This window comes from Leptonychotes weddellii, chromosome 13 (genome assembly GCF_054177405.1).
Source record: "Leptonychotes weddellii isolate Sample4059 chromosome 13, ASM5417740v2, whole genome shotgun sequence".
Classification (NCBI taxonomy): domain Eukaryota; kingdom Metazoa; phylum Chordata; class Mammalia; order Carnivora; family Phocidae; genus Leptonychotes; species Leptonychotes weddellii.
In genome coordinates this window covers 74,932,312-74,957,417 of record NC_138381.1, presented here as the reverse complement: position 1 = coordinate 74,957,417, position 25,106 = coordinate 74,932,312, and the positions used below count along the sequence as shown (strand labels likewise).

Genomic DNA, 25,106 nt, shown 5'->3' with positions numbered 1-25,106 from the left:
CCAGGATCATGACCTGAGCCAAAGGCAGTCGCTTAACCAACTGAGCCACCCAGGCACCCTTTTTTTTTTTTCTTAACATATATTGCATTATTTGTTTCAGAGGTACAGATCTGAGATTCAACAGTCTTGCACAAGCTGAGGACATTATTTTATGCAGTAAACTAAAAACAAGATACAAATATGATGCATGTTACTGTACGAAGTGTCAGACATTTTACACACCATTGACATAACACATCACCCTCTCACCTAAAGCATCTGTGGGGAAGGTGAAGGAGGATAGTAGGTGGATCCAGTGACTAATTGTCATTCCAAATTCTGACTCCATTTGGGGCCTCTAGAGGTGATAGAAACACACTAGGGATAAGGCACCAAAAAATAAAATAAAATAAAGGTATAATGTTTCAGAGGTTTATCAGAATGGAAATCTGTAGCTTGTACATAGAATTCTAAGAGTAAAAATTTAAATTCTGAAGAAGTCATATATAATGCACTTTTAAATATATATCATACATATAAGAAGTCATATATAATCTACTATCTCTGAAAGATAGTAAAAAAAAAAAAAATGAAAGTTCAGTCTGGCCTAGTTTATTCCTGAGTTTAAAGCCAGATAAAATCCTGGGTCAAAAAAAGAAGGGTTTTGCTCATATTTACTTTACATGAATACAGTAGAAAGCATCTGGTTTTTAAAAAGTATCAAAATGGCACATCTTAGAATATGTATTAAGGAAACTCATACATCCTTCATCAGTTATTGTGTTGAATAGTGGTCTCTATTTATTCTTTAAAAGAGTTGTTTAGAAATAATCAATTCTAATACCAAAACCATGAAAAGGAAATCCTGAAGGAGGATCCTAAAACCTGACTATCCATTTTCATATTCTTAGTGGTCGATGTACAGAAATGGTAAAGGTTTGGGTGTGAGTTGCTTTTTAAGTAGCATCCAGACTGCGTCCGTTCTAATTGGCTGCAAAGTACAGGATGTTAAAGGCATAAAGGTGGCCTTTTTCCATTTTAACAGCAGTAGCTACTTCCAGTCATAGTAATAGGCTGTGTGTTAAAATGTATTGGGTAGTTCAGCAGTTAGATTGGATGGATTCCAGGACTGGTCTGGTGGGTTACCTCATGTGGTCCGCAGCCCTGACAGGACTGCCGAACAGAGACCTAAGCCCTGGTGGGGCTTCAGGGGTGGTCCAGGCTCCCTAAGAACCCTAGAACCACAGAAGGTATGGCTGAGTCTGTGTTCCAGTGAGTCACGCTTGCTCTCTGTCCCAGTCATCTGTTGCTGCATAACGAACAACCTGAAACTTAGTGGCTTAAACCAACAGTTTTGTTCTGTGGGTAACCTGGGAGGCGTCTCATGCAGTGGCAGTCCGATGGTAGCAGGGCGTGGAATCATCTGAAGGCTTCTTTTCCATGTCCAGTGACTGCGTTTGGATGGCTTGGAAGCTGGGAACTGGTCAGGCATCTCTGTTCTCCATGTGGCTTCTGGAGCTTCCTCACAGTAGGGTGGTCCGAGGAGAGTCAGACTTTGGTATGGGGGCAAGCTTCCTTCACAGCAGACGTGGGCAGGACCGGAAGTGGAAGCTGCCAGCCTCAAGACCAAGACCCCGAAGCCGGCACAGCGTCACTTCCACTATTGGATAAAGCGATCAGAGCTGCCCACATGCAAGAGGAGGAGACATAACCCTTAGGTCCTGAGGGTCAGGTGCCCAAGAATTTGTGGCCACCATTAATCCTCCACAGTCTCCAACCAGCACCCAAAGGGTTTGTTCATAGTTGTACCTTCTCCCAGTCTGGCCTCATAAGGAGCTGCTTTGCATTCATGTAGCTCTTTGTGCATTAACAAGAAAGTTCGTGTACGCTCACTCCGTTTGTCCTCCCGACATCTCTGTGGGATCGCAGTTGGGGTAGGAAGGCAACTGAGGCACAGAGTTAAAAGCCTAGGATCAGGGGCGCCTGGGTGGCTCAGTCGTTGAGCGTCTGGCTTCGGCTCAGGTCATGGTCCCAGGGTCCTGGGATCGAGCCCCGCATCGGGCTCCCCGCTCAGCGGGAAGCCTGCCTCTCCCCCCTCCACTCCCCCTGCCTGTGCTCCTCTCTCAATGTGTCTCTCTCTGTCAAATAAATAAATAAAATCTTTAAAAAAAAAAAAAAAAGCCTAGGATCACACAACTTCCCAGGGACAGAACTGAGACACAGATCTGAATCTCTCGACTCTCAGTCCATGCTGAGGGATTCTGGTTTATTTGTTTGTTTGTTCAGTCTGCTCTCTGACACATCTAGAGCTGCAGGAGCAGAAAACACATTTCCCTTTGGTTGAACATTTGGCCGCAGATCTTTGCAGGTCAAGCTCAGGGTGCAAACAAAGGAAACGTTAACGCGCCTGCTCAGCCCTGTGCCATCAGTAAGGACTCTGGAAGCCGGTGTACCGGCCTTCACTCTTGGGAAACTCCCTCCGGATCCTCCAGCGGCAGCAGCTGGGCAGGATGGCAAAGTCGGCGAGGTCCTGGGAGCCGAAGCGCCAGGTGGCGTAGCACCTGTAGGCGCAGTGCCGCAGCCGGCTGTTAGAGTTTTCATCCAGCTCCAGCAAGGGCTCCTGGTAGAGCAGGAGGAACTGCAGGAGCTGTCGGGACAAGACGAGCTTCCTGAAGGGCTCTGAGGTGGTGATGCAGGCACCCGCCTTTTTCCGACAGCACAGTTCTTCCAGGCATCTGTGGCTCTCGGGGAGCTGGGACGGGAGGCAGTGTCCACACTGGCACCAGTCTGGGCTGTTGCTGGATCTGGGAGCCGCTTCGTCACTTAACAGCTGGATCTCCTCTGCTTGTCCAGGAATAGGGGATGGGTCAAGGAGAGACGGGGGCAGCCTGGACAAGTCCATTGAGGGTCTCTGAAAAAGTCAAGTTACCAAACCCATCAGCAGTGACAACCCCTAGGGTTCTAGGTCCTTTATTTCTGTCATTAACTTATAAAATTACACTTACTATCACATTAATACCAGTAGCTATCATTTATTAAATGTATATATCAAGACTATCCCAGTGTTTTATAAACTTGCCCCGTTTAGCCTTTGAAGAACCTCATGAGGTATGTGTCCTTCTCTCCATTTCATAGAGTTAGGAAGTGAAATTCAGATAAGCCAGGCCTCAAGGCAGGTATCTCCTGTTCATGGAGACCTTCTTGCCCTGACCCTTCCCCCCACCCCATCTAGGTAGTTCCACCCCCACCCAGGTCACTCTCTTAGTGCATCATGAGATGCCGTGTTCTTCAGAGTACTATCACTATCTGAAGTGATCCTACTCATTGATATGTCCTCTGGATGGTTCTTCTTCCACATGAAAGTGGGGGGGCCCTGTCTGCTTTGTTACTGCTGTATCCCCAATGCCTAGGATAGTACCCAGCACATAGTAGACAGTAAATCTTTGTTGATTTTGCTCTACTCTCTCCTTTTCCACCAGCCTCCCTCTTCCAGCAAATTCATTTGTTATCCTCCAAGAGGAGTTGCCATAATTGACATCATTTATATCTGTTCTTTGTAACATATACCTTCATTCACCGGACAAAGTTTGAGTCAGTACATTAAAATTAAATACTTCCTATACATGAGCACTTACAGCAGCACTATTAACAATAGCCAAAGGGTAAAAACAACCCAAATATCCATCAACGGATGAATGGATAAAAATGTTATGTCCAGGGGCGCCTGGGTGGCTCAGTCGTTAAGCGTCTGCCTTCGGCTCAGGTCATGATCCCAGGGTCTTGGGATTGAGCTCCGCATCGGGCTCCCTGTTCCGCGGGAAGCCTGCTTCTCCCTCTCCCTCTGCTGCTCTCCCTGCTCATTCTCTCACTCTCTCTCAAAAAAAAAAAAAAAAAAAAAAAAAAAAATGGTTTCCAGGGATTAGGGGGAAGTGGGTGTGAGGAGTGGCTGCTGAATGGATGCAGGGTTTCCTTTTGGGTTGATGAAAAAGTTCTGGAACTAGATAGTGTGATGGTGGCACAGCATTGTGGATGAGATTTTGAATTTTAAATGTCACTGAATTGTACACTTTACAGTGGTTAAAATGGTAAATTTTATGTGTATTCCCCTCCCCACCCCTCAGGTCATGTTATACCCAAACCTGATAAGGACATTACAAGAATGGAAAAACTTTGGCCAGTCTCTCTCAATAAGAGACATAAAAATCTTAAATATTAGTGAATCGAATCCAGCGATAAATACAAAGAGTAATTTATTACCTTCAAATTGATTTTATTGTAGGAATGCAAGTTTGGCTTAACATTTGAAAATCAATTTCTGTAATTCACCACATAACAGAAAAAAGAAAATTCATTGATCATTTTTTAAAAAGCAGAAAAAAGCATTATTTTAAAAATTCAGTATTAATTTATGATAAAAATTCTTAGCAAACTAAGAACGGAGGAGACTTTTCTTAATCCAGTAAAGCATTCTTTAAAGCCCTACAGCAAATACTATAGTGAAATATGAAAAGCTTTCTTCCTGAGATAGGGAATGAGACAAAAAGATGTTTGCTATTAACCACTTCTAATCAGCATTGTACCAGGGGTCCTAGCAGGTGTAATGAACACCAGGAGCTGGAAGAGGCAAAGAAGGATCCTCCCTTAGGGCCTTCAGAAGCCCTACCAACACCTTGATTTCAGACTGCCAGCCTCCAGAATTGTGAGAGAATGAATTTCTGTTGTTTTCGGCTACTTAGTTTGTGGTGATTTATTATGGCAGCTGTAGAAGTCAGTTAGTGAAGATGTCCAGTGATCAGAGCTGCTGAGGAGAGCAGGAATTAGAACACCCCCTTTAGAGAATGGTTTGATAGTATCATATGCCAGCCTTCTGACCTCAGCAGGTCCACTTGTAGGCACCACATGTTTACCATGGCAGCATTTCTGCATGAGCTCCAAAGTGGAAACTACCCAAATGTCCACCAGCAATAGAAGGGATAAATAAATTGGTTGTTTGTAAAATGGAAATTATACAACAATGAGAATGAACTATTGCTCTATGCCATGTCATGGATGACTCGCAAAAACATACTGAGTGAAAGAAGTCTGACACTCCACAGAGTATATACTGAGTACATACAGGATTCAAATTTTATAAAATCCTGGAAGAGATAAAACTAACCTTTGGGTACAGAATAACGATGACGTTTAAGGGAAGGTAGTGATTGGGTGGAGGCGTGAAAAGGGCTTCTGCTAATATTCTGAGTTACATGTACTTACTGTGTTAAAATTCATCAATTGCGATTTCCACAAATTTATAGCTATATTTTTATTTATTTATTGTAAAGATTTTATTTATTCATCTGAGAGAGAGAGAGAGAGAGAGCGCATGAGCGGGCTAAGGAGCAGGGGGAGAGGGAGAAGCAGGCTCCCCGCTGAGCAGGGAGCCCACGTGGGGGCTCTATATTGGGCTTGATCTCAGGACCCTGGGATCATGACCTGAGCCAAAGGCAGATGCTTAACTGACTGAGCCACCCAGGTGCCCTGCTATATTTTTATTTAATAGTAACTTTTCTTAAAAAAAAAAAAAAAAAGACTAAATGTTTTAACTTACTGGGACTTTTTCACCTTCAACATTTTGCAGACTTTTTCCGAGTAATGGCTGGTCCACCATCCTAATATGGGATTCATCCACAAAGGACACGTATTTTAATGTCTAGGAAAAGAGGGTTAAAAATTTTACCCATTTTTGTACAGAATTATCAACAATCACATCCTGAACATATCTAAAGGCAAGTGTTATTCCTATTTACCAAATGACAAACTGTTAGAAGCTGACCAAAAACTCTTGCTAGCCAAGAATGAATGATTTCTGAGTCCAAAGGTAAATCAGCAGTGAGACCCTATGCACCTTAATATGTGGACTTCAGAGTCTCCACAGCTTACTGCCTGATGACTTTAGGTCTCCCACGTGCTCTGTAAAAGTCCTTTTGTGTTCCCTCAATTTCAGTTACTCTAGATTGAATATCCCGAAAATTTTACTGTTGCAACTTAAATTATTTATATTTTTGCTGACTTTCATCCTATCTTGAGCTATGAAATGGTAATTATTTTTAGTTGCAAAAATGAACTTTCATTTCAAATTGTATAATACATGTACAGCGGCCCGTGAATCGTGTCTTCAGCTGCTGGGAAAGGACAGTAATGTTCTTATGAGGGAAAGACAAAGACCCTCTTTGTTGTTTGAAGTACTAGAGGTTTCTCCTTGATTGGGGGAAATCATGGAATCAAGTGTAGGGGACCTGCTTAGTAGAAGCCTAATTAAACAAATCAAAACAATACAGATGAGCTCAAATTCCGTTTGACTCATCCCCCATCCTAGGTTCCTTTGTAGAAGGAATCACTGTTGTCACTTTTGTGTGTACCTTTTTGTATACATATATTATCCTCCCTATACACCTTCATGCATGTGTATAATAAATGTAGAAACTATATAGAGCATATATAAAATATATAGAATGTATGCGTGTTATTTGTATGATTATATATAAGCACATGTATAATATACATGTAGAAAATACATGGGATGAGTTCATATCATATGTGTAGTTGTCTTTTATCATATCATGGTATATATCATACTGTATATATTGTCCTATAGTTTGTTTTTTTTTTCCTTTCAACAACATGTTTTGGATATTTGCTCATGCCAGTACCTATAACATAGTGGTTATGAAGATGAATTCTGAAACCAGCCTGCCTGAGTTGGAATTCCAGCTCCCCCGCTACTAGCTGTATGACTTTTGGCAAATTATTTAACCCTCCTGCACCTCAATTTCCTCATCTTTAGAAAGATGACAGTAGCACCTATTTATAGGGTTGTGTGAAGATTCTATGAATTAATATATATAAAGCACTTTGAAGTTCTATAGAAATGTTTGCTCTTATTATTATCCACGTATTCTTTTAAACTGGTGCCTGGTGCTCTTTGCTATGGACTGGTCATAGTTTCTTTCACCATCCACCTGTTGGACATTTGGGTAGATGCTCTTTCTTGAGGGTAGGTATGGAGAAGTGGAAATGCCAGGCTGTGAAGTATGTCCCATCTAAATGTTATTAGATACTGCCAAATTGTTCTCCAGAGTCACTATACTATTTTTTTTGGCTGTACCAATTTAATAAATCTGACAAAACTGCCAAGTCCTAGAACATAAACATTTGTTCTCCCTCCATCTTGCCTCTTCATTTTTGTTTCTGTTCTTCCCTAAGACCAAAGGATTCATCTGAGAGATGGTGGATCAGGGTAGAGTCCAGAGACTTGTCCACTATGGGATTACACCTGTGATTTGGGCCTTATTTTTGCATGTTTCTCAGTGACCTGACCGACTCTCTGGGTATTTTGGCACCTACTGATGCAGTGAGCCTTACCGGCTTTGGCTCCACAATGGGCTCATACTTCTTCCTGTAGTAGTATTCATTGACTGCACAGTATCGACACCACTTGCAACAGGGATAAATGCGGGATCGACAGCATTTACTTGAGTAAGTGTTGATGAGGCAGTCGATGAACAGAGTGGCCTGGGGAAAACCCAGATTGGTGCCATGTTAGTGAGATTTCTTTTTGCCAAATCACTTTCCTAAAGTATGGGAAAGAGAATCCCTTACCAAACTAAAGTAGGAGATGCCTGAGCCAACGTACACGGCCAACTGGATAATGTTAAATTTTCCTCCCTGAAAACAAATGGGAAGGTGACTTGGTTGACATTCAGAGCAATGCTCTTTTGCTCTACCATGTAATTGTCAGCTCCAGCAGAGGAGGGAGTCTATGTTCATGGCAACAGAGACTGCAGACTGAAAATAGGATTCCTGTTCATCCTGTTCTTGCCTTCTGGGATGCGCTCGAAAACATGACTGTTTTAAACAAAGAAGCACTGGAACCCACACACTGAGTTTGTTGTTTTTCCATACAAGGTGAGAGCTTCAGACGTTTTCCCTAAAAGTGGTTTGAGATTACCTTGGAAGCAGAGGGAAGGAATGTCTGCACACTCTTCCCTTAGGTGTCCTCGTGGTTTTTCTTCTCAATGATCTTTCCATTCTCTCAGCTTCTATCCCATTGACTCTTGTGTTGCTTACCACCATATGACATAACATATAACATAAATAATACAGTTTTGGACAAGGCGTTGTGGGCATCTATGGAGTTTTGCATGCCCAGTGTCCCCTCCCTCCTTCTTATGGAGACAACACCCCGGTTTTCCTTTGGAGAACCATCTCTGTCCATACTTGGTCCATATAGTTTGAGGGGAAGGGGCTGGTTCAGGGCAGGTCCAAGACCAGCCACTGAGAGTATGGTGTGACCTAAACATAATGATTAGTTCAGCACAGGGCACGTGGCCCATATTGGGCCAGTCAGAGCCAAAGGCATCTGCCTGAATCCTTTGCTGAACCTTTTAGCAAAGAGATATTCTCTTTTTATTGAGACTGCTGGACCGGTAAGATATAAGGAGCTGCCAGAAACCACCATGTAGACATGGCCAACTGAGGATGATGCCAAAACAGAGGAGAACAGATACAAGAAATGGAGGGAGGCAGATTCCTAAGGATGTTGTTTGAACATCTGGATCCAGCCATGCCTGAAGCCTGAAAACTGCCCCTGGATTTTTCAGCTATGTGAGATTTAAAAAAAAAAATTTTTTTTTTCCCTAAGCCAATTTGAGTTGGCTTCTGTTACTTACAAAGTATTTTGCAAAAAGGATTTCTTTCTTTCCCTCTCTCTTTTTAAGCATCAGAATATTTTTAAAGTTGAATATTCAGTTTTCTTCCCAATCCCACTCTTGTAGTGATCAGATGACTTCATCGTGGACAGGACCCCAAGGACATTCCTTCCACCTCTTATCCCACATGCAAGATGCACAGTGCCAGCTATTGACTATGACCGAAACATTCACCCCTTGAGGCACTACAGCAATAATTAGGACACAGTCACAGGAATGGAGGTGCCAGTGGCTGGGAGCAGAGACTTACGGTGCCAAAAACCAGAATGTCAAAACGGATCCCAAAGACTTTTATCAGAGTCCGTTTTTCAACGTTGTTTTCCTTATAGTACTTGGCGTATCTGTAGGAGGAGAAGGATCCATGTTTATAAAGATCTGTATGAACGTGCTGGTATTTCATGAAAGGAAAACCCAAAACAGGAGCCGAGCTAGTCTTCCTTGTTCATCTTCTAGCTCTGCTGCAGTTGGCAGAGGGAAGAACATAATCCAAACCCACAAATTACTCTCTTGGAACCAAAGCACCACTTCCCACGTTGCCTCCTCTTCTTCTACCATCACAGAGTGATACAAAATCTGCTTTCCATTTAAGATTAAAGTGAACAATTTTTAACTAATACAGTATTAACAACAAAAACTATTAACAAAAATAGTTTCAAGCAAATCCGATTATTTCTTAATGGAGTTTGGCTTCTAGAACAAAGTGGGGTGGGGATCCTAGACACTAATGGCTGGATTGGGGCTAGGTGCCCCTCAAGCAATCTGTTCTAATTGCATTTTCTTAGATTCTGTATTTGTCTATTTGCATCTGTTATCACAGGGCCAAACCAACAGCCACCATTGTTTACATCTTCCCTGTGATCCAGCTTTTGCGAGTGCCTGAAAATCATGTTACAGACCCTCTGACCAATCTTGAATCCATATCCCCAACCACCCCCTCTCACTCACCCTAACACACGAGCCAATATTCCCCCTGCGCCAGGTCCCCCAGGGCCAAAGTCACCCAGGGCCAGATACCCACAGCTAGAGAATGCACCTGTAACCCAGAGCCTGCCCACATTACTCAAGCAGGCCAATCCTAGGCTGTGGCCCTGCCCTGCCTTGCCTGTCCCATGGAAAATACGATGAAGGTTCTGGGCCATGCTTTCCCCTTGATCCTTCCATCTCCTGACCAAACCCAGTGCTTCCCCTGTGGCCCTGTGTGGCATGGTGTGCCTTTCCTCTTGGGAAATGTAAGTAATAAAGTCCTTTCAGTATCAGTGACCTCTCCATGTCAGTACTCAGCCACCTTTATAAATTAAGACTTGGGCACAAATCATAATCGCCCCAAATACGCAGCTCTCACCAGTGTTACAGTCAGGAAAAGCGGAATGTTTTGTTTTCATGGATAATTAGGAAGGCTTAAACCACACACCTCGCAAAATTTTTCAATCTGTCCCTCCCCGTGAACCACCTTTTGGAGGTTGTTTTTAGGTAAGATATTTTCTTTCTGAGTTACTAATTCACAATCTATTTACAGGTGTGGAGAGAGAAGAAAACAGAAGATAGATGCTCTGCCAGAATCCAGTGTGGAGTATTTGAAACTCCTATTTTTTTTAACTCTCAAAATGTGATGTTGAGATTAGTTAGATATTCTTAGGTGCTTCAACACCTATTTCTGGCCAGAGGGGTTTTGATTTCTTTGCTTCTGATTGTTCTCATTCCATGACAGTTCTTTCTTGTGCTGCTCTACTGAGTGATTTATTTTTTAATACACAAAGCAAAGGGTCTTGGGACAGTGGTTCTTGAACTAAGGATAAGAATCACTTGGGAAGTGTGTTCAAAGGTAGATTCCTGGGCCTCACCCCCCAGAAGGTGGTTTCAGAAGGTCTGAGATGTTTCTGGAAAGGTGCCACGTGGATCTGGTGTGCGTGGCTAGTGGTCTACACTCTGAGAAACACTAGGCCCTGAGCAGAATGGTTTTTTTGCACACTGTAACGGTTTGAATAATGCCCCTCCCCACCCCCCAAGAAGGTAGGTCCAAGTGCCTAACCCCTGTACCTGTGAATGTGACCTTATTTGGAATAGGGTCTTTGCAGATGAGATGAAGGATCTCAAGATGAGATCATCCTGGATTTAGGGTGGATCCAGTGACTTGTGTCTTTATGAGAGAAAGGAGAAGAGAGTTGAAACAGAAACACAGAAGAGAAGCCCACATAAAGATGGAGGCAGACATTGGAGTGATGCAGCTTCAAGTCAAGGAACACAGGGAGCCACGGGAAGCTGGGAGAGGCAAGGAAGGATCCTCCCCTAGAGACTTCAGAGAATGTGTCCCTGCCGACTCCTTGATTTTAGACTTCTGGCCTCTAGAATTGTGAGAGAATACACTTCTGTTGGTTTGTTTTTTTTTTTTTTTTTAAAAATAACCTGTTCAGTTATCCATCAGAACTTGACAATTTATTTCTGGCCAAAGATTTCTTCTGGTGCTCATCCCAGACAACAAATGCTCTAACATGTTGTTCTAAAAGAATATTAATATCATAACCACCTCAGTTCTTCAGAAAGCTCAGATCTCTCCAGGAGCCAATGTTCTTAGGCTTACCTCAGCGACTCAAAGGACATTTGCTAACATCTGTTTGGGACATTGCCCTGCATACTTCTGCAGACCGCTTAAAAACAAAAAACAAAAAAACAAAAAACCAGGCTGCAAAGGCAGTTAGGGGACCACTGATCCAATTGTCTCTTCTTGCTAATGGCCATAAGTCTGTTCAATAGAGCATCAGGGGATATCAAAATGATACCTCAACTAGGAGCTGCTTTCAGGGCCCTGGATGAAACCCCACTGACCCAGAGGAGGTAAAAAGCATCTTACGTCTTGATCTCAGCTGGCCTTTAGTCAAGGGTCTCAAACTCAAATGCCAACATGGGCCAGGCAGGTGACAGAAATGAGTGATGCAGGCCAGGTATAAGGCAATAGGGAGTGGTGGGGACTGTAGCAAACAAACAAACCCACATACCTTTTATAAAGGGAACCACTGACACCTCCAGCAGAGTGGTGCTGTGTGGGATATGAACCCTGAGTTGTCAAATGGTTTAGTTTTTTTTTTTTTTCCCCAAATAGTTAAATTTTTCGAGAAAAGTAAGAAGTCCAGATTTTTATGTAGAATGTCTCAACTTTCAAAACATTGTATAGGCAAAAGACAAGTAAACAAAAATAAAGACACAGTCGAAGGCGGCCTGCCAGTTTATGATGCTGCTTTGGGTAAAATGTAAAGAGACCCATTTGCTTGAGCAGATCGCCTCCAGAAGTCAGTAGGAATGCGAGCAGAAGTGTTAGGAAGCAGTGAATGTGTATGTGTGCATGCACATGTGCACTTTTGCCTACACTTGCATGTACAGATTAAGTAGACGCCTTGTTTTATTCACTCCTCCAGGAAACCGGCAACCTGGTTGTAGAGACAACATGTAGTCAGCTGAAGGCTGACTAAGAAAGTATGTTTGGGGTGCTAGATGATCTAGTCTAGACTAGTGCTTCTCAAACTTCAACGTGCACATGAATCTTCTGGGAATCTTGTTACAGTGCAGATTTCGATTCAGTTCATCGAGTGGGGCCTGAGATTCTGCATTAGAACAAGCTCCCAGGTGAGACCAGGCTGCTGGTTCCAGGACTACACTTTGAGTATGGAAGTTCTAGATTGGTGGTTCTCACACCTGAGAGGCTCTCACCTAGAGGGCTTATGAAGACAATCCCCAGGGTGTCTGATTCAGTAGGTCCAGGGCAGAGCCTGCGAATGTGCATTTCTAACACGTTCCCAACACGTGATGCTGATGCTGGGCGTTGCACTTTGAGAAACACTGGTCTACACTGTTAATGCTAAAGGTATTCAGAGAGGCTACAGAGTTCTGCAAGGCTATCCCCCTAACATGAGCTCCTGGAAAGCACACAATATCTGCAGGGGTCCTACCCTGTGCTTGGAGAGGCCTTCTCTGGTCGCTTCCCCCACTTCTACCCCTTTGCTCTGCCCCAACCCTGCAGTACAGTATCTTGTTTGATTTTCTTCCCAGCATTTATCATCATCTGAAATGGTCTTATTGGAGTTGTTTGCTCTATTGAGGTATAGTTTACATATAATAAGGCACACAAGTCCTAAGAGTTGAGTTCAATGAGTTTTGACAAATGAATACACTGTATAACTTTAACCCTGTCAAGATCTAGAACATTCCATTGCCTCAGAAAACTCTCTTGGTCTCCTTTCCAATCAGTTCCTATTTGGCCTCCCCCATCCCCACTCTCCAGAGCAGCACCCACTGTTGCCTTTTATCATCATAGAAAAGTTGTTTTGCCTGTTCTTGTACTTCATATAAACGGCATCATACAGCATGGCTCATTTTGATCTAGCTCCTTTCACTCAACATAATGTTGGTGGGACTCCTCTGTGTTGTTGCTTGTGCAAGTAGTTTGTTCCTTCTTCATTTATACTAACTAGTGCTTTATTGTATAAATATACCCCAATTTATTTCTCCAATCACCTGTTGGACATTTAGGTTGTTTCTGGGTTTTGGTAATGATGACGAAGGCTGTTATGAACATTCATGTACAAATCTTTGTGTGGACCTGTGTTTCCTTTCTTTACCTAAGAGTGGGGTTTCTGGATTAGAGGATAGATGTATGTTTAACTTTATAAGAAACTTCCCAACAGTTCTCTAATGTGGTTGTGCCATCTTACACTCCCACCAGGGAACTAGGAGAGTTCCAGTTGCTTTTCCACCTTGTCAGCATTTGGAACAGCCAGCCTTTTAAAAATTTTTACCTCTTCTGGGGGGTATATGTAGGTGTTTCTCATTGTGGTTTAAATTTACATTTCCCTGAAGACTAACGATGTTGCCTTATTGGAGTTCTTAATTTACTTATATTCTTGTCTTATATGTTATAATGACTTATATTCATGTGCTACTAAAATATAAGCTAAGTAGTACCTTTGTCCAGTTTGTGTACCAATATATACCCATTGGCACAGCAATATTTTTTTTCATTGCTATATATTTGATAGACGAATAAATAAGGAGCGCCAATATCAATTTCCTAATGGCTTCATAGGCAAAATGATTATATAGCCATTATTCTAGGGATGTAGTTGGCAACTTTTTTTGAAAAGGGAACAGCATAAGCCTACTTTGTATCTGGAACCAAATGGCACAAAAGGATCAGCCACAATAACAATCACCGAAACCTATCTGGTACCTACAAGCAATGAGAGGTCATGGAACCTCAAACTTAAGGGCCAAGTTAGTGCTGGGGCAGAGTTGTAGCAACAGGCTGAAGAAATGATCCAGACATAGGAGGTAACATGGAAATGAAGTTAGGATGGCACAGGATCACTACCGGGGAAAAGTCAGAAGCAGAGGTGTGAACTGTGCAGAGGGTCAAAACAAGAGTAGAGTAGGTCAGCCCCAAATCAGCACCAGCCAGTTTCAATGGTGAAAATGAACCAGGAGTCTAGTCAGCTCTTATAGGGTTGAAGTCCAGAAGTAAGAAGCATACAAGGTGCACTACAAAGAACCTTACAAGTCAGATGAGACTGCAGGTGGAGCAGCAGTGTGGCATCAGGAGTCTTAAAGATGTTCTTACCAAAAAGACTTCCAATCAAGGTGGCAGCCTGAGGGCCAGCACAGGATGCCCACCACCTCCCACCGCATACAAAGAAGTGCAAGATAAAATATATATATATATATATTTAAAAATACTTTATTTATTTATTTGACAGAGAGAGAGTTAGCAAGAGCAGGAACACAAGCAGGGGGAGCGGGAGAGGGAGAAGCAGGCCTCCCGCTGAGCAGGGAGCCCGACGCGGGGCTCGATCCCAGGACCCTGGGATCACTACCTGAGCCGAAGGCTGATGCTCAACGGCTGAGCCACCCAGGCGCCCCATTAAAATATATTTTTTAAAGTCATACCAATGTATTACTGAGCTCAAAACAAGGAAAGACATTTTCTAGGTGCTAGAGATGAGTGGGGAGTGGGAGTCATGTCTGGAGTCTGGAGTCTGTCCCCTAGGAGTACCCCAACCAGATCTGTTATCTGAGGAGCTCGAGTCTTACCCTAGAAGTGTAAGGGAGCTGAGGCTGCAGGAGCCCTACCCAGGGAGGGAGCAGGGATAGGATACTTTCAGCAGAGTGAAGACATTCAGTGCCCAGAAATTAAACCAAAAATTGATTGATAATTGATAGATGCCCATACAGTCCTGCAGACTAGAAAATTACATAATCACCCCAGAGGAATGCCTCCGCATCCCACGGCACACACAGAACTTTGCACAAGACCTTTCCTGCTGAAACTCACCAACAAATACTTCAAAGCCTCGGAAGAAGAAATCCCACCCGAGTTACTACAAATAATGGGTCAGGGTGAAAGGGGTTATATAGTAGAACAGACAGAAGGAATAGGATCCGTAAGGTCAGAATGGACCTCACTGAAACAGTAATAGATGGCTTTGAGAAAGAACTGAATATAAACCTGAGAAATGAAAAATATAGGCATAGGAAAAAACTTAAATGATAAATGTTAATGATAACATGATAAAATGTTAATCGCCTTTGATCCAATAATTCTACTTCTAGAAATTTATCCCAAGGAAACAATCTGGAATTCAAAGATTTATGTACAAAATGTGCAGTGTAGAATTATTTGTAATAGAAAAACTAGAGACACCCCAAATGTCCAGTAATGGAGGAACGGGCAAGAAAACCACTCGATGGAAGGAAAAGTGTGTGGATTTGGGGGTCAGAGTGACCTAGGTTAGTTAGGGTTATGGAGCTACTGTTAGCTGTGGGTCCTGGGTAAATCATTTCACCTTTCTCAGCTCTACCTGAGAACATGAATATCCACCTTCCAGGGTTGATGTGAGGTGGAGAGGTGATGACTTTGAGGGCCTGGTTTATAAAAGACCCACCCTCAGTGGTGCCTCTTGTTATCATTATGCTTGCACGGTGGAATCATTAACGTGATGGTCACAAGGAATTCCGAGTGACCCAGGGAATGGCAAAACAAACACACAAACACAGAATACCAGGTTATAAGTGTGATCTGCTCTCATAGAAGCCTCATGAAAGAATTGGTTAAAGGAAGGAAAATTCACCAGTTATCTTTGATTATCTCAGTGTTGAGGAATTATGGGTGATTTATATCCTCCTCTCTATGCTCTTCTCTGTTTCCCCAATTTTGTTTCTGTTTTACAAAGAGTGTGTATCACTTTAATAATTAAAAAGAAAAAAATTCAACCAAAAATCCAGTCACCCCTAGTTCTTAGAGGAAGCTTTTTGCATTCATCTTGTTGCCTTGGGAACCAAAATTAATTCTCACTGACTGCTGGGGATGCAATTTAGCGAGGTCTGGAGGTTTCTGGGCGCTGTTACCTGAAGTTGTAGCCAGGGTACGAGGACTCATTGGTGGTCTTGTCGTCAAGGCGACGGAAACTGTATTTTGGACGGCAGTGATGGAACCAACTGTCCAAGTTGCAGTCCCAGTAGATCTCAATGCCCATGATTCCTCCCTGGGGAAGACACAGTCTCTAAGTCCTGCTGCACATGGGACACAGCTTCCAGACCTCTCCCTGCACAGGGAGGTGTTCTTTTTAGAGGGAAACACAGATTGACGTTTCAGAGCCACGAGCGCAGCCCCATCTAACACACACAAGTGGCTGCAAACGCATTTCCCTGCTCCTCCTCCCATCTGGATGCACCCTTAGATTTATTTTCCTAAAATAAAACTTTCAGTAAATCTCGTCCATAATCTAACACCTTGAATGGCCCCCCCATTAAAGATTAAGTTGAAGCTTGTTACACTGGAATTCAGGGAACCCCATCACATATCTTTTCTGCTTTACCTCCCAACACTCCTCTGGAGAAAGCTCTTATTTCACACTGTCTACACTTTCCCCTAAACAGAATTGGCATTTTTATTTCTTTTTTTTTTTTAAACACCTTTATTAAGATATAGTTCACATACAATTGGTACAAGTGTATAAAAGTGTGTAATTCAACAGGTTTTAGTATATTCACATATATGTGTGACTGTCACCATAATAAATTTTATAGCAGTTTCATTGCCTCAAAAAAAACCCCTAAACTTTTAGTCAGTGCCCCTTTCCACCCCTCCTCTCAGCCCTAAGCAACCACCAATTTTTGACTTTCTGTCTCTATAGAGTTCCTTATTCTGAACTTTCTTTCATATGAATGAAATAATATAATATGTGATCTTTTGTGATGGATTTCTTTTAATTAGCATAATATTTTTATTTTTAGTTATTTATTTTTTTAAGTAGGCTCCATGCCCAGCGTGGAGCCCAATGTGGGTCTGAACTCACAATCCTGAGATCAAGACCTGAGCCGAGATCAATAGTAGGACACCCAACTGACTGAGCCACCCAGGTGCTCCCACTTAGCATAATATATATATTTTTAAACAAAGTGAGGGAAGGAACACAGGCAGGGGGAGTGGGAGAGGGAGAAGCAGGCTTCCTGCCAAGCACGGAGCCTGATGAGGGGCTCCATCCTAGGACCCTGGGATCATGACCTGAGCCGAAGGCAGACACTTAACGACTGAGCCACCCAGGCGCCCCCATAATATATTTTTTTTAAAGATTTTCTTTACTTGAGAGAGAGAGAGCCAGAGGAGGAGCAGAGGGAGAGGGACAAGAAGACTCTGTGCTAAGCACAGAGCCTGATGAGGGGCTCAATCCCAGGACTCTGAGATCATGACCTGAGCCAAAATCAAGAGTCGGACGCTTAACTGAATGAGCCACCCAGGCACCCCTTACCATAATATTTTTAAAGTTCACCCATATTGTAGCCCATATCAGTACTTCATTCCGTTTTATGGTGGAAGAATATTCCATTGTGTGAATAGACTACATTTGGTTTATCTATTTATCCTTTGATAGACATTTGGATTGTCTCCACCTTTTGGCTATTATGAATAATGCTGCTGTGAACACTTACAATGTGTGAGTTTTTGTGTGGACATGCGGTTCATTTCTCTTGAGTATATACTTAGGAGTGGAATTGCTGGGTACACTTGAACTTTTAGGTCTCAGCCCTTGTCTTTTCTCCCATTGAAATATTTCTCCTACCATCTCTCTAGCTAAATCCTCATCATCCTCCAAGACTCAACTTACAACCTTCCTTATCCATTCAGTCACCCCTCCTCCTCAATTCAAGGTGATCTTTCTCTTCTCTGAACTTCTAAGGAATCTCTTAATCTCTTACCTCTACTTGGTACTTCTTTCTTCCTACAAACATGTTTTGAGCACCGACTATCTTATTTCACTGATTCTTAGACACCATTGCTTATCAGACAAGTAATTTTCTTTTTCTCAGAAGGAAATGCTGTCAATTAAACTGTGAAATTCCCTCATCGAAAGCACTTTTTGATTTCAGAAAGATTAAAATGTGAAAAAAGTATGTCTTTGAATCGACAAAAGATGGTATTTCAAGACAGTGTGCTAGATGCTAGGGATAAAAAGATGAGTAGCAAGCAGACTCTGACTTGGAGAAAGGGGAATTACAGACTAATCACAATTGTCATTTATTGGCATGAAGTCAAGCACTCTGCATATTTTTGTGAATATCTGATGTTTCTGTCATTTAGCATCCAGTTCTCCTGGTAAAAATGCCTGGAATTTTCTTTGGCAAACGTGTATCCCAGCTGAGTGGTTTGAATGGGACTGTCCTCTCTCCCAGCTCCCAGAATGGCAAGATGGTCTAGGCCTGGCCAGTAAGGACCTGATGACTGGTTCAGGAATAGGTATGTGGCCCAAGATAGACCAATCAGAGTCTTCTCTGAGACATTTTGTCAGAACCATAAAAAAAGAGGTCCTCTATTGGTTGGGACCACTAGCCAGAGATTGTGACAGTCCACAGCAGCATTGTCCAACAGAATCTTCTGCAGTGATGGAAATATTGTATATTCATGCTGTGCAATCAAGTAGTCACTGGCCACATGTGGCTATTAAGTGCTTGAGATGTGGCTACTATGACAAAGGAAATAAATATTTCATTTCATTTCAATTAATTTAAGTTTAAATAGCTTCATGTGACTAGTGGCTACCATGTCAGACAGCACAGTCCTAGGACTTTGGCGGCTTTACCTTGACATGTGGACAATCTGCCTATGAATGACATCATCATTAAGGAAACAGCAAAGAGATGAAAGGAGTCAGATTCCTAAAGACATCATTTGAGTTCCTGGATGCAGCCATGCCTACTGCTATCACATGCTTCATTCAGTCAATAAATATTTATTGAGTGCCCATTATGCTGAGCATTATACAAAAATTAACAAAAGATTCCAAAGACGCCTGCCCTCGTGAAACTTCTAGTCAGGGAAGACAGACAACAAACAAATGGATATATAAAATATATACTATGTCAGATAGTGCTAGGTGCCAGGGATAAAAATAAACCTGGCAAGGGCCATAGAGCATGCTGGGATAGGGGTAGAGATTGAAATTGTCATTTAAAATTTTTTTTCAGAGAGTGGGGAGGGAGAGAGAAACTTAAGCAGGCTCCATGCCCAGTGTAGAGCCTGAGGCGGGGCTCGATCTCACAACCCTGAGATCATGACCTGAGCTGAAATCAAGAGTCTGACGCTTAACCAACTGAGCCACCCACGTGCCCTGAAATTGTCATTTTAAAGGTAGTAGTAAGGGAAAGCTTCACTGAGCTTATATTTGAGCAAATATTGGAAGAAGGTGAGGGAGACAGCTAATGCTATGTCTGGGGCAAGACTGTTCCAGGCAGAGGGGACAAGCAGAAGAAAACGCCCAAGGTGGGGTGCTCCCTCTTTAAAACAAATAAATAAAATCTTTTAAAAAAGAAAGGAAAAGAAAACTCCCGAGGTATGAAAGTGCCTTGGGTGTACTAGAAAGTCCATTTCCCCTGGTGTCTTTACATGAGTTAATAATACATGGTTCTTTTTTTCGCTTAAGCCAATTGAGTTTGGTTTCCTTTTGCCCCCAAAATGCTTTTTAATTTATTCTTTGCTTACATTATTTGAGTTGGATGTCCGTAAGGTGCAAATGGAAGAATCCTGACAAATCCAAGTGTGGTGGTCTGAATAATGACTCCCAAAAGTATTCCGAATCCCAGGTCCCAACCCTCGGAATCTTCGGATATATTATCTTATATGGCAAAAGAGACTGCAGATGTGATGAACTTAATGGGGAGATTATCTTGGATTATCCAAATGGGCCCTACATGTTTCCTTTTATAAATGCTCTCTCTGAAAAAGACCAGTATCTTTATAAGAGGGAGGCAGAGGGAGACTTGGCACAGAATAAGTCAATGTGACCACTGACGCAAGATGCTGTGCAGCTGGCTTCGAATCTGGGAGAAGGGGCTACAAGCTTCTAGCTCTAGAAGGTGGAAAAGGCCAGGAAATGAATTCTCCTGTGGGGCCTCTGGAGGGTTCGTGGCCCCAGTGATATCTTGATTTTGGTCCAGTGAAACTGATTTTGGACTTCTGACTCAAGGACTCCAGACCTCTGGCGTGTTGTTTTAAGCCACTGAGATCGTGGTGGGTTGTTACAGCAGTCTCAGGAACTACTGCTCCAGGGATGTGACTCACAGGGTTGTTGTTGGATTAGATGGGGTAAAAATGCAGGGAAAGGCCTTGGCACCAACCAGGGATTTACTGAATGCTCAATAAAGGGAGCCCTATAACTAAGATCCAGGGGCCTGGCCTCTTGGCTATTTGACATCTTCCACCCCCCGAATCACACCCTCGCCATCCAAAGACACCACCAACCTGAATTGCCACATCTGAAAAATTATCTCCTGTTTCTTGGAAGATATCTCCTAGTCGGAAAATAGGACACTGTGGATTCTGAGTCTTGTGAAAGGTACAGGTGATGTTTACACCTGGCAAGATGTTTCTCCTGCACGCAATGAGAAACAAACAAACAAACGTGTTTTTGAAAACTGAGACCCGTCTCTTTCATGGCAATGAGCCAGTTGGTAGCTGGGTTCCATGAGGGGCCCCGGGGATCCTCAGCCCCTGGGATTCACACCCTTGTGTAGTCCCCTCCCATCCTGTGCTGGGTTGGTCTGTGACCATTAGCATGTGGCAGAAGTGATGGTGTGTCACTTCCAAGCTTAAGTCATAAAAGCCTGTGACTTCCATCTTGTTTACTGTATTGTTGGCTTGCTGTCTGTCCCTCTCGGATCACTTGCCCTGGGGGAAGCCAGACACCATTCCTAAAGGACACTCAGGCAGTCCAAGGGATGGTCCATATGGTGAGGAACTGAACCTCCTGCTGACAACTAGGTGAGTGAGCTTGGAAGAGGATTCTAGCCCCAGTCAAGCCAGAGATGACTGCAGTCCCCACTGACAGCCTGACTGCAACCTGAGAGACCCTGAATCAGAACCATCCAGCGAAGTCATTCCCACATTCCTTACCCACAGAAACTGTATGAGATAATAAACATGGGCTGTTAAGCTTCTAAATTTTGGCTAATGCATTACACAGCAGTAGATAGCTAACGGCTAGACATTCCGGGCACTTACGTGGTGTAGTTGTGGCCAGGGAAGTCAATGTTATTCTTGATGAGCACAGTGAAGTTTTCGGCACTGTTCAAGAGTGCGGGCCTGAGAGAGAGATTCGAAATGGGGATCAGTGGGGCAGTGGGACCACAGGCTTCTGGTTTCTAGCTCGGGTCATTGCAATGAGGGAAGAGAAATGTAGTCTAGTGGCAAAACCTTCCTAAAAATCTAAAAAAGAGTAAGAATTTCTCTCTTCCTGAGACCCCATGGCATTTACTATAACCCTTCTCACACTCTGATGTAATTAATTGTATGTTGAGGTATGTGTGGTGATGTCCTGGTAAATGTTTAACATTTCTTTCCCCCAGTGGGGAAGAAAAGCTCTGATATGTACCATTTACTGATTACTGTGGTATATGTACTCCCACCATGGCTGATCTCAAGCCATTAGTGGGTATCACTGAACTTGGAGTTGGGAAGGGATGAGCATAATTGGCTCAGAGTCAGTATAAGCCAGCTCCAGCACACCTCTGTTTGTGTCTTTCCCAATAGACTTGGATTTTTCTTATCTTGGCATCCCCGGCCTTTAGCACAGGGCCACACATATAGTCAGCTCTATTAGTTATAGGTTGATAAGCTCTGAGGAGCATAAATTCTCCATGAGTTAGAGGAGCCCAAATCCTAGACTTTAGGAAGGTCCACCGACAACCCATAGATTCATTCATTTGACAAATATTTATTCTGCTGGGCATGGGGCTAGGCATTGGGAATATAGTGATGAACAAGGCAGTCAAGGTTTTTGTCCTTATGTAGTTGACAGTCTGCTAAAGATGGAGAGAATTGGCTGTGGATAAAGAGATACAGCTGGTACCTTATTGTTGGCAGGCCTGAGTGGGTGGCAGATATATATAATGGGAGTACACCAGAAAAGGATGGAGGTATTTGGAAGGGGGCACCAAGATGATCTACTTTTTATTCCAAAATTGCCAGAGCCCAGCTTTGCCTCTATTTAGGATATAACTGTAGAGAACACTATAGTTTTTGCCTGCCCAGCATCCATTCCCCCTCTGTTAGAACCACCTCAGTTTTCTCCCTTTGGGATAGCCAGGTCTCTTCCACTCTCAGCCCAGAGGGTTGGGTGGGGAGGAGTCCATCTCCTGCCTATCCTTACAGCTCCGAGGATGGGCAAGTGACCCAGAGATGGCTAAACAGAATAACCCAATCCTCTTGGCTATAGTGATTGGTTCATAGATTGTTATATGACTTAGGCCAATGAAAACATTCTAGGGTTTTTGTAGGAAATACTGGAAAAAGAAAAACTCATTTTTCTTTAGGATTGCTAGTAGTAAAGACAGTGTAAACCCGGAGTTCCCTGGACCACAGTGTGAGGAAAACCAAAATGGAAGAAAGAATAACTGGGGTGGGGGTGGGGGTGGGGGTTGGAAAAGACAGAAAGAAAAAGAATCTTAATGACATCATTTTTATTTGAAGGCTGGATCAACCCTTTCCTGAAACTAGTACTTCTGGACTCCTCATTTACAGGAATTAAAAAAAATAATAACATTGTCTTTTTTCCTGAAGCCAGTTTAAGTTGTATTTCTGACATTTGCATAAAAAATCTTATTTATAACAAATGCCTATGACATGCCAGACTGTTTACCTTTAGAACATCCTAAATGCTTCCTGGGCAACATTCTAAGAATAAGAGGACTTGAAACTTGAAGGATCAAAGTCCTTTATTCCTCTCTTATGACACGCTTAACTTTCTGCCTTGAATTATAGTTCTCTGTGCACATGTCTTACCTCTGATTAGCCTGCAAGAGGCTTGGGACCTGCTCGCTATCTGGGTCTGCTTGTATTTTTAGCACAGTCTCTTGTGCATAGTTACATGTAAAATTAATATCTAATACCTCCTATGTGGTATCGGATGTGTTGACTGAATGATTAAATGAATCATTTTAGTAATCCCTTTGCATAAAATATGAGGAAACTGAAGTTCAGGGGGTTGCTTGCCCAAGGTCATGTAGAATTGCAGTCCAAGGACCTACACATTGGAGATGCCCAGTATTTATCTGATGAATAAGTTAGCAACTGAAAACTACAGGTAATCAAGAGGACTCTTTCCTTCAACCAGGGACTACTTGAGTGTTAGCCGATAGCTCACTCAAGCCCTAGGCAATTCTTTCCGTGAAAAAGAAACTTCTCTGACCTAGGAATAAACCTGGGTGGTACCATTAATGATTGAGGGCTGACCCTGCCGAGTGCTTCCCACCCTGTCATGGGAAACCTTTGCCTGGACCTTCTAAAAAGTCAGCTTGGGGCAATCTTCTCTTTGCCCCAAAGATGCTGATGGTGTGGTTTTGAGTCACATTCATCTAGAGCTGTGTTCTCCTGTATAGTATCCCCTAGGCATGTGTGGCTATTAAAGTTGAATTTAAATTAAATTAAAAATTCAGTTGCTCAGTTGTAGTAGCCACATTTTAAAGTGCCCAATGGCCAATGTACCTAGTGGCTACCATATTGGACAGTGCAGGTACAGAACATTTTCATCATTGCAGAAAGTTCCATTGGACAGTGCTGGTCTAGAACCACCACACTTCTAGGGGGAGATCATTTTTGGGTGTGTGTCTGTGCGCACATGTGTGTGTGTGCACGCATGTGCGTGTGTGTGCATTATTTGGCACTTACTATAAACTAGGCATGGGGCTCACTTTGCTTGTGAGGTACAAGTATCATCTCATTTAATTCTCACAACAGCCCGCGAGGTGGGGCCAACTATTATCCTCATTTTACAAATAAGGAAAATGAAGCTCAGAGAGGTTAAGCCGCTTGCTCAAGGTCACACAGTGAGGAAGTGTTAGAGTCAGAATTTGAATCCAGGTCTCTCTATTCTTCTGCTGAAATGTACCAATCCCTGTGATTTCTGAGATTTAACATCAAGTTCTGCTTTCTGGGCCTGACATTGTGTATTAAAGAGAAGAATCAATATAGGGGATCAACAAATCTGTATGTCACTGTGACCACTTAATTTAAGAAAACTTCTCTTCTCTCCCTCCCTTGCTCCCTCTTTTCCCCTCCTTCCTCTCCCCTTCCTTTCCCTTCCCCTTTCTTCCTTTTTCTTTTCCTCACTCCCTTCCTGCCACCTTCCCATCCTTAATTGCTCAGTATGGACACCAACCAGTCAGAATGGGGCCTGCTGTAGTGCTAGAGGAGGGCTCCAGAGACGCTCTGTAAGGTGCTGGGACAGCCAGGGGCCCAGGGGCACCCAAGGGTGCTCAGGGTAGTAGTTATATACCAGCCCGTATAGAATTATTGCAATATTTTAACAATTAGCATGGCCTTCTCAGAGACCACTGGTGTGCCGGGGACGGAGGGGGAGAGAGGGAGGACTTTTCAGGACTTTTCATCTGCTCACTGGTCAGGGCCATCCCATCTCCGCGCCCCCCCCCCCCCCGCAGCTCACCGGGGGGCCTCTTCCACCTCCTCGATGGGACACCAGGCGGAGACTTCACAGGTCTTCAGCCTCTCTTTATACACTACACACCTTCCGGTCTGGATCCCTGGTGGGAGGGTGCGGGTGGGGTCAAGGGGCCAGAGAAGCACAGGTGTGAAAACGGTGGTTGCATCATGAACTCAACCCAAGCAAGAGACTATTTATTTATGCTTTTCAACCCAAGCAGTTTCAGCTTCCACAAAACCCCATTCGAACCACAAACTTACATAAGGCAACCCAAGCAAGGAACACATCGGATGGTAAGCTTTTTTAAAAAAAAGATTGAGAGAGAAGACAGAGAGACCATGGATGCTGTTGGTTTATTTTGGTTTCTTTGCAAGAAAAATGCTGAGAGAGGAGCTGAGCAGGG

General features: G+C 43.2%; 2 protein-coding genes across 2 annotated transcripts in view; one reads left to right on the top strand and one right to left on the bottom strand.

The window, feature by feature from the left end:
• Positions 1 to 25,106, top strand: part of IFT81 (intraflagellar transport 81) — a 177,339-nt gene that overhangs the window by 22,139 nt on the left and 130,094 nt on the right. The gene's annotated exons all lie outside the window — the stretch shown is intronic.
• The window catches only part of P2RX7 (purinergic receptor P2X 7), a 43,287-nt gene continuing 18,305 nt past the window's right edge, over positions 125 to 25,106 (bottom strand). Inside the window, exons 5-14 of the mRNA XM_006736971.3 lie at positions 24,707 to 24,803; positions 21,268 to 21,348; positions 20,509 to 20,638; positions 16,119 to 16,255; positions 8,980 to 9,070; positions 7,621 to 7,686; positions 7,384 to 7,533; positions 5,570 to 5,671; positions 2,162 to 2,890; positions 125 to 1,946 (exon numbers count right to left, since the gene is read on the bottom strand). Of these exons, the coding sequence (XP_006737034.1) occupies positions 2,405 to 2,890; positions 5,570 to 5,671; positions 7,384 to 7,533; positions 7,621 to 7,686; positions 8,980 to 9,070; positions 16,119 to 16,255; positions 20,509 to 20,638; positions 21,268 to 21,348; positions 24,707 to 24,803 (1,340 nt within the window). The 3' untranslated portion in view covers positions 125 to 1,946; positions 2,162 to 2,404. The remainder of the gene's footprint in view (positions 1,947 to 2,161; positions 2,891 to 5,569; positions 5,672 to 7,383; positions 7,534 to 7,620; positions 7,687 to 8,979; positions 9,071 to 16,118; positions 16,256 to 20,508; positions 20,639 to 21,267; positions 21,349 to 24,706; positions 24,804 to 25,106) is intronic.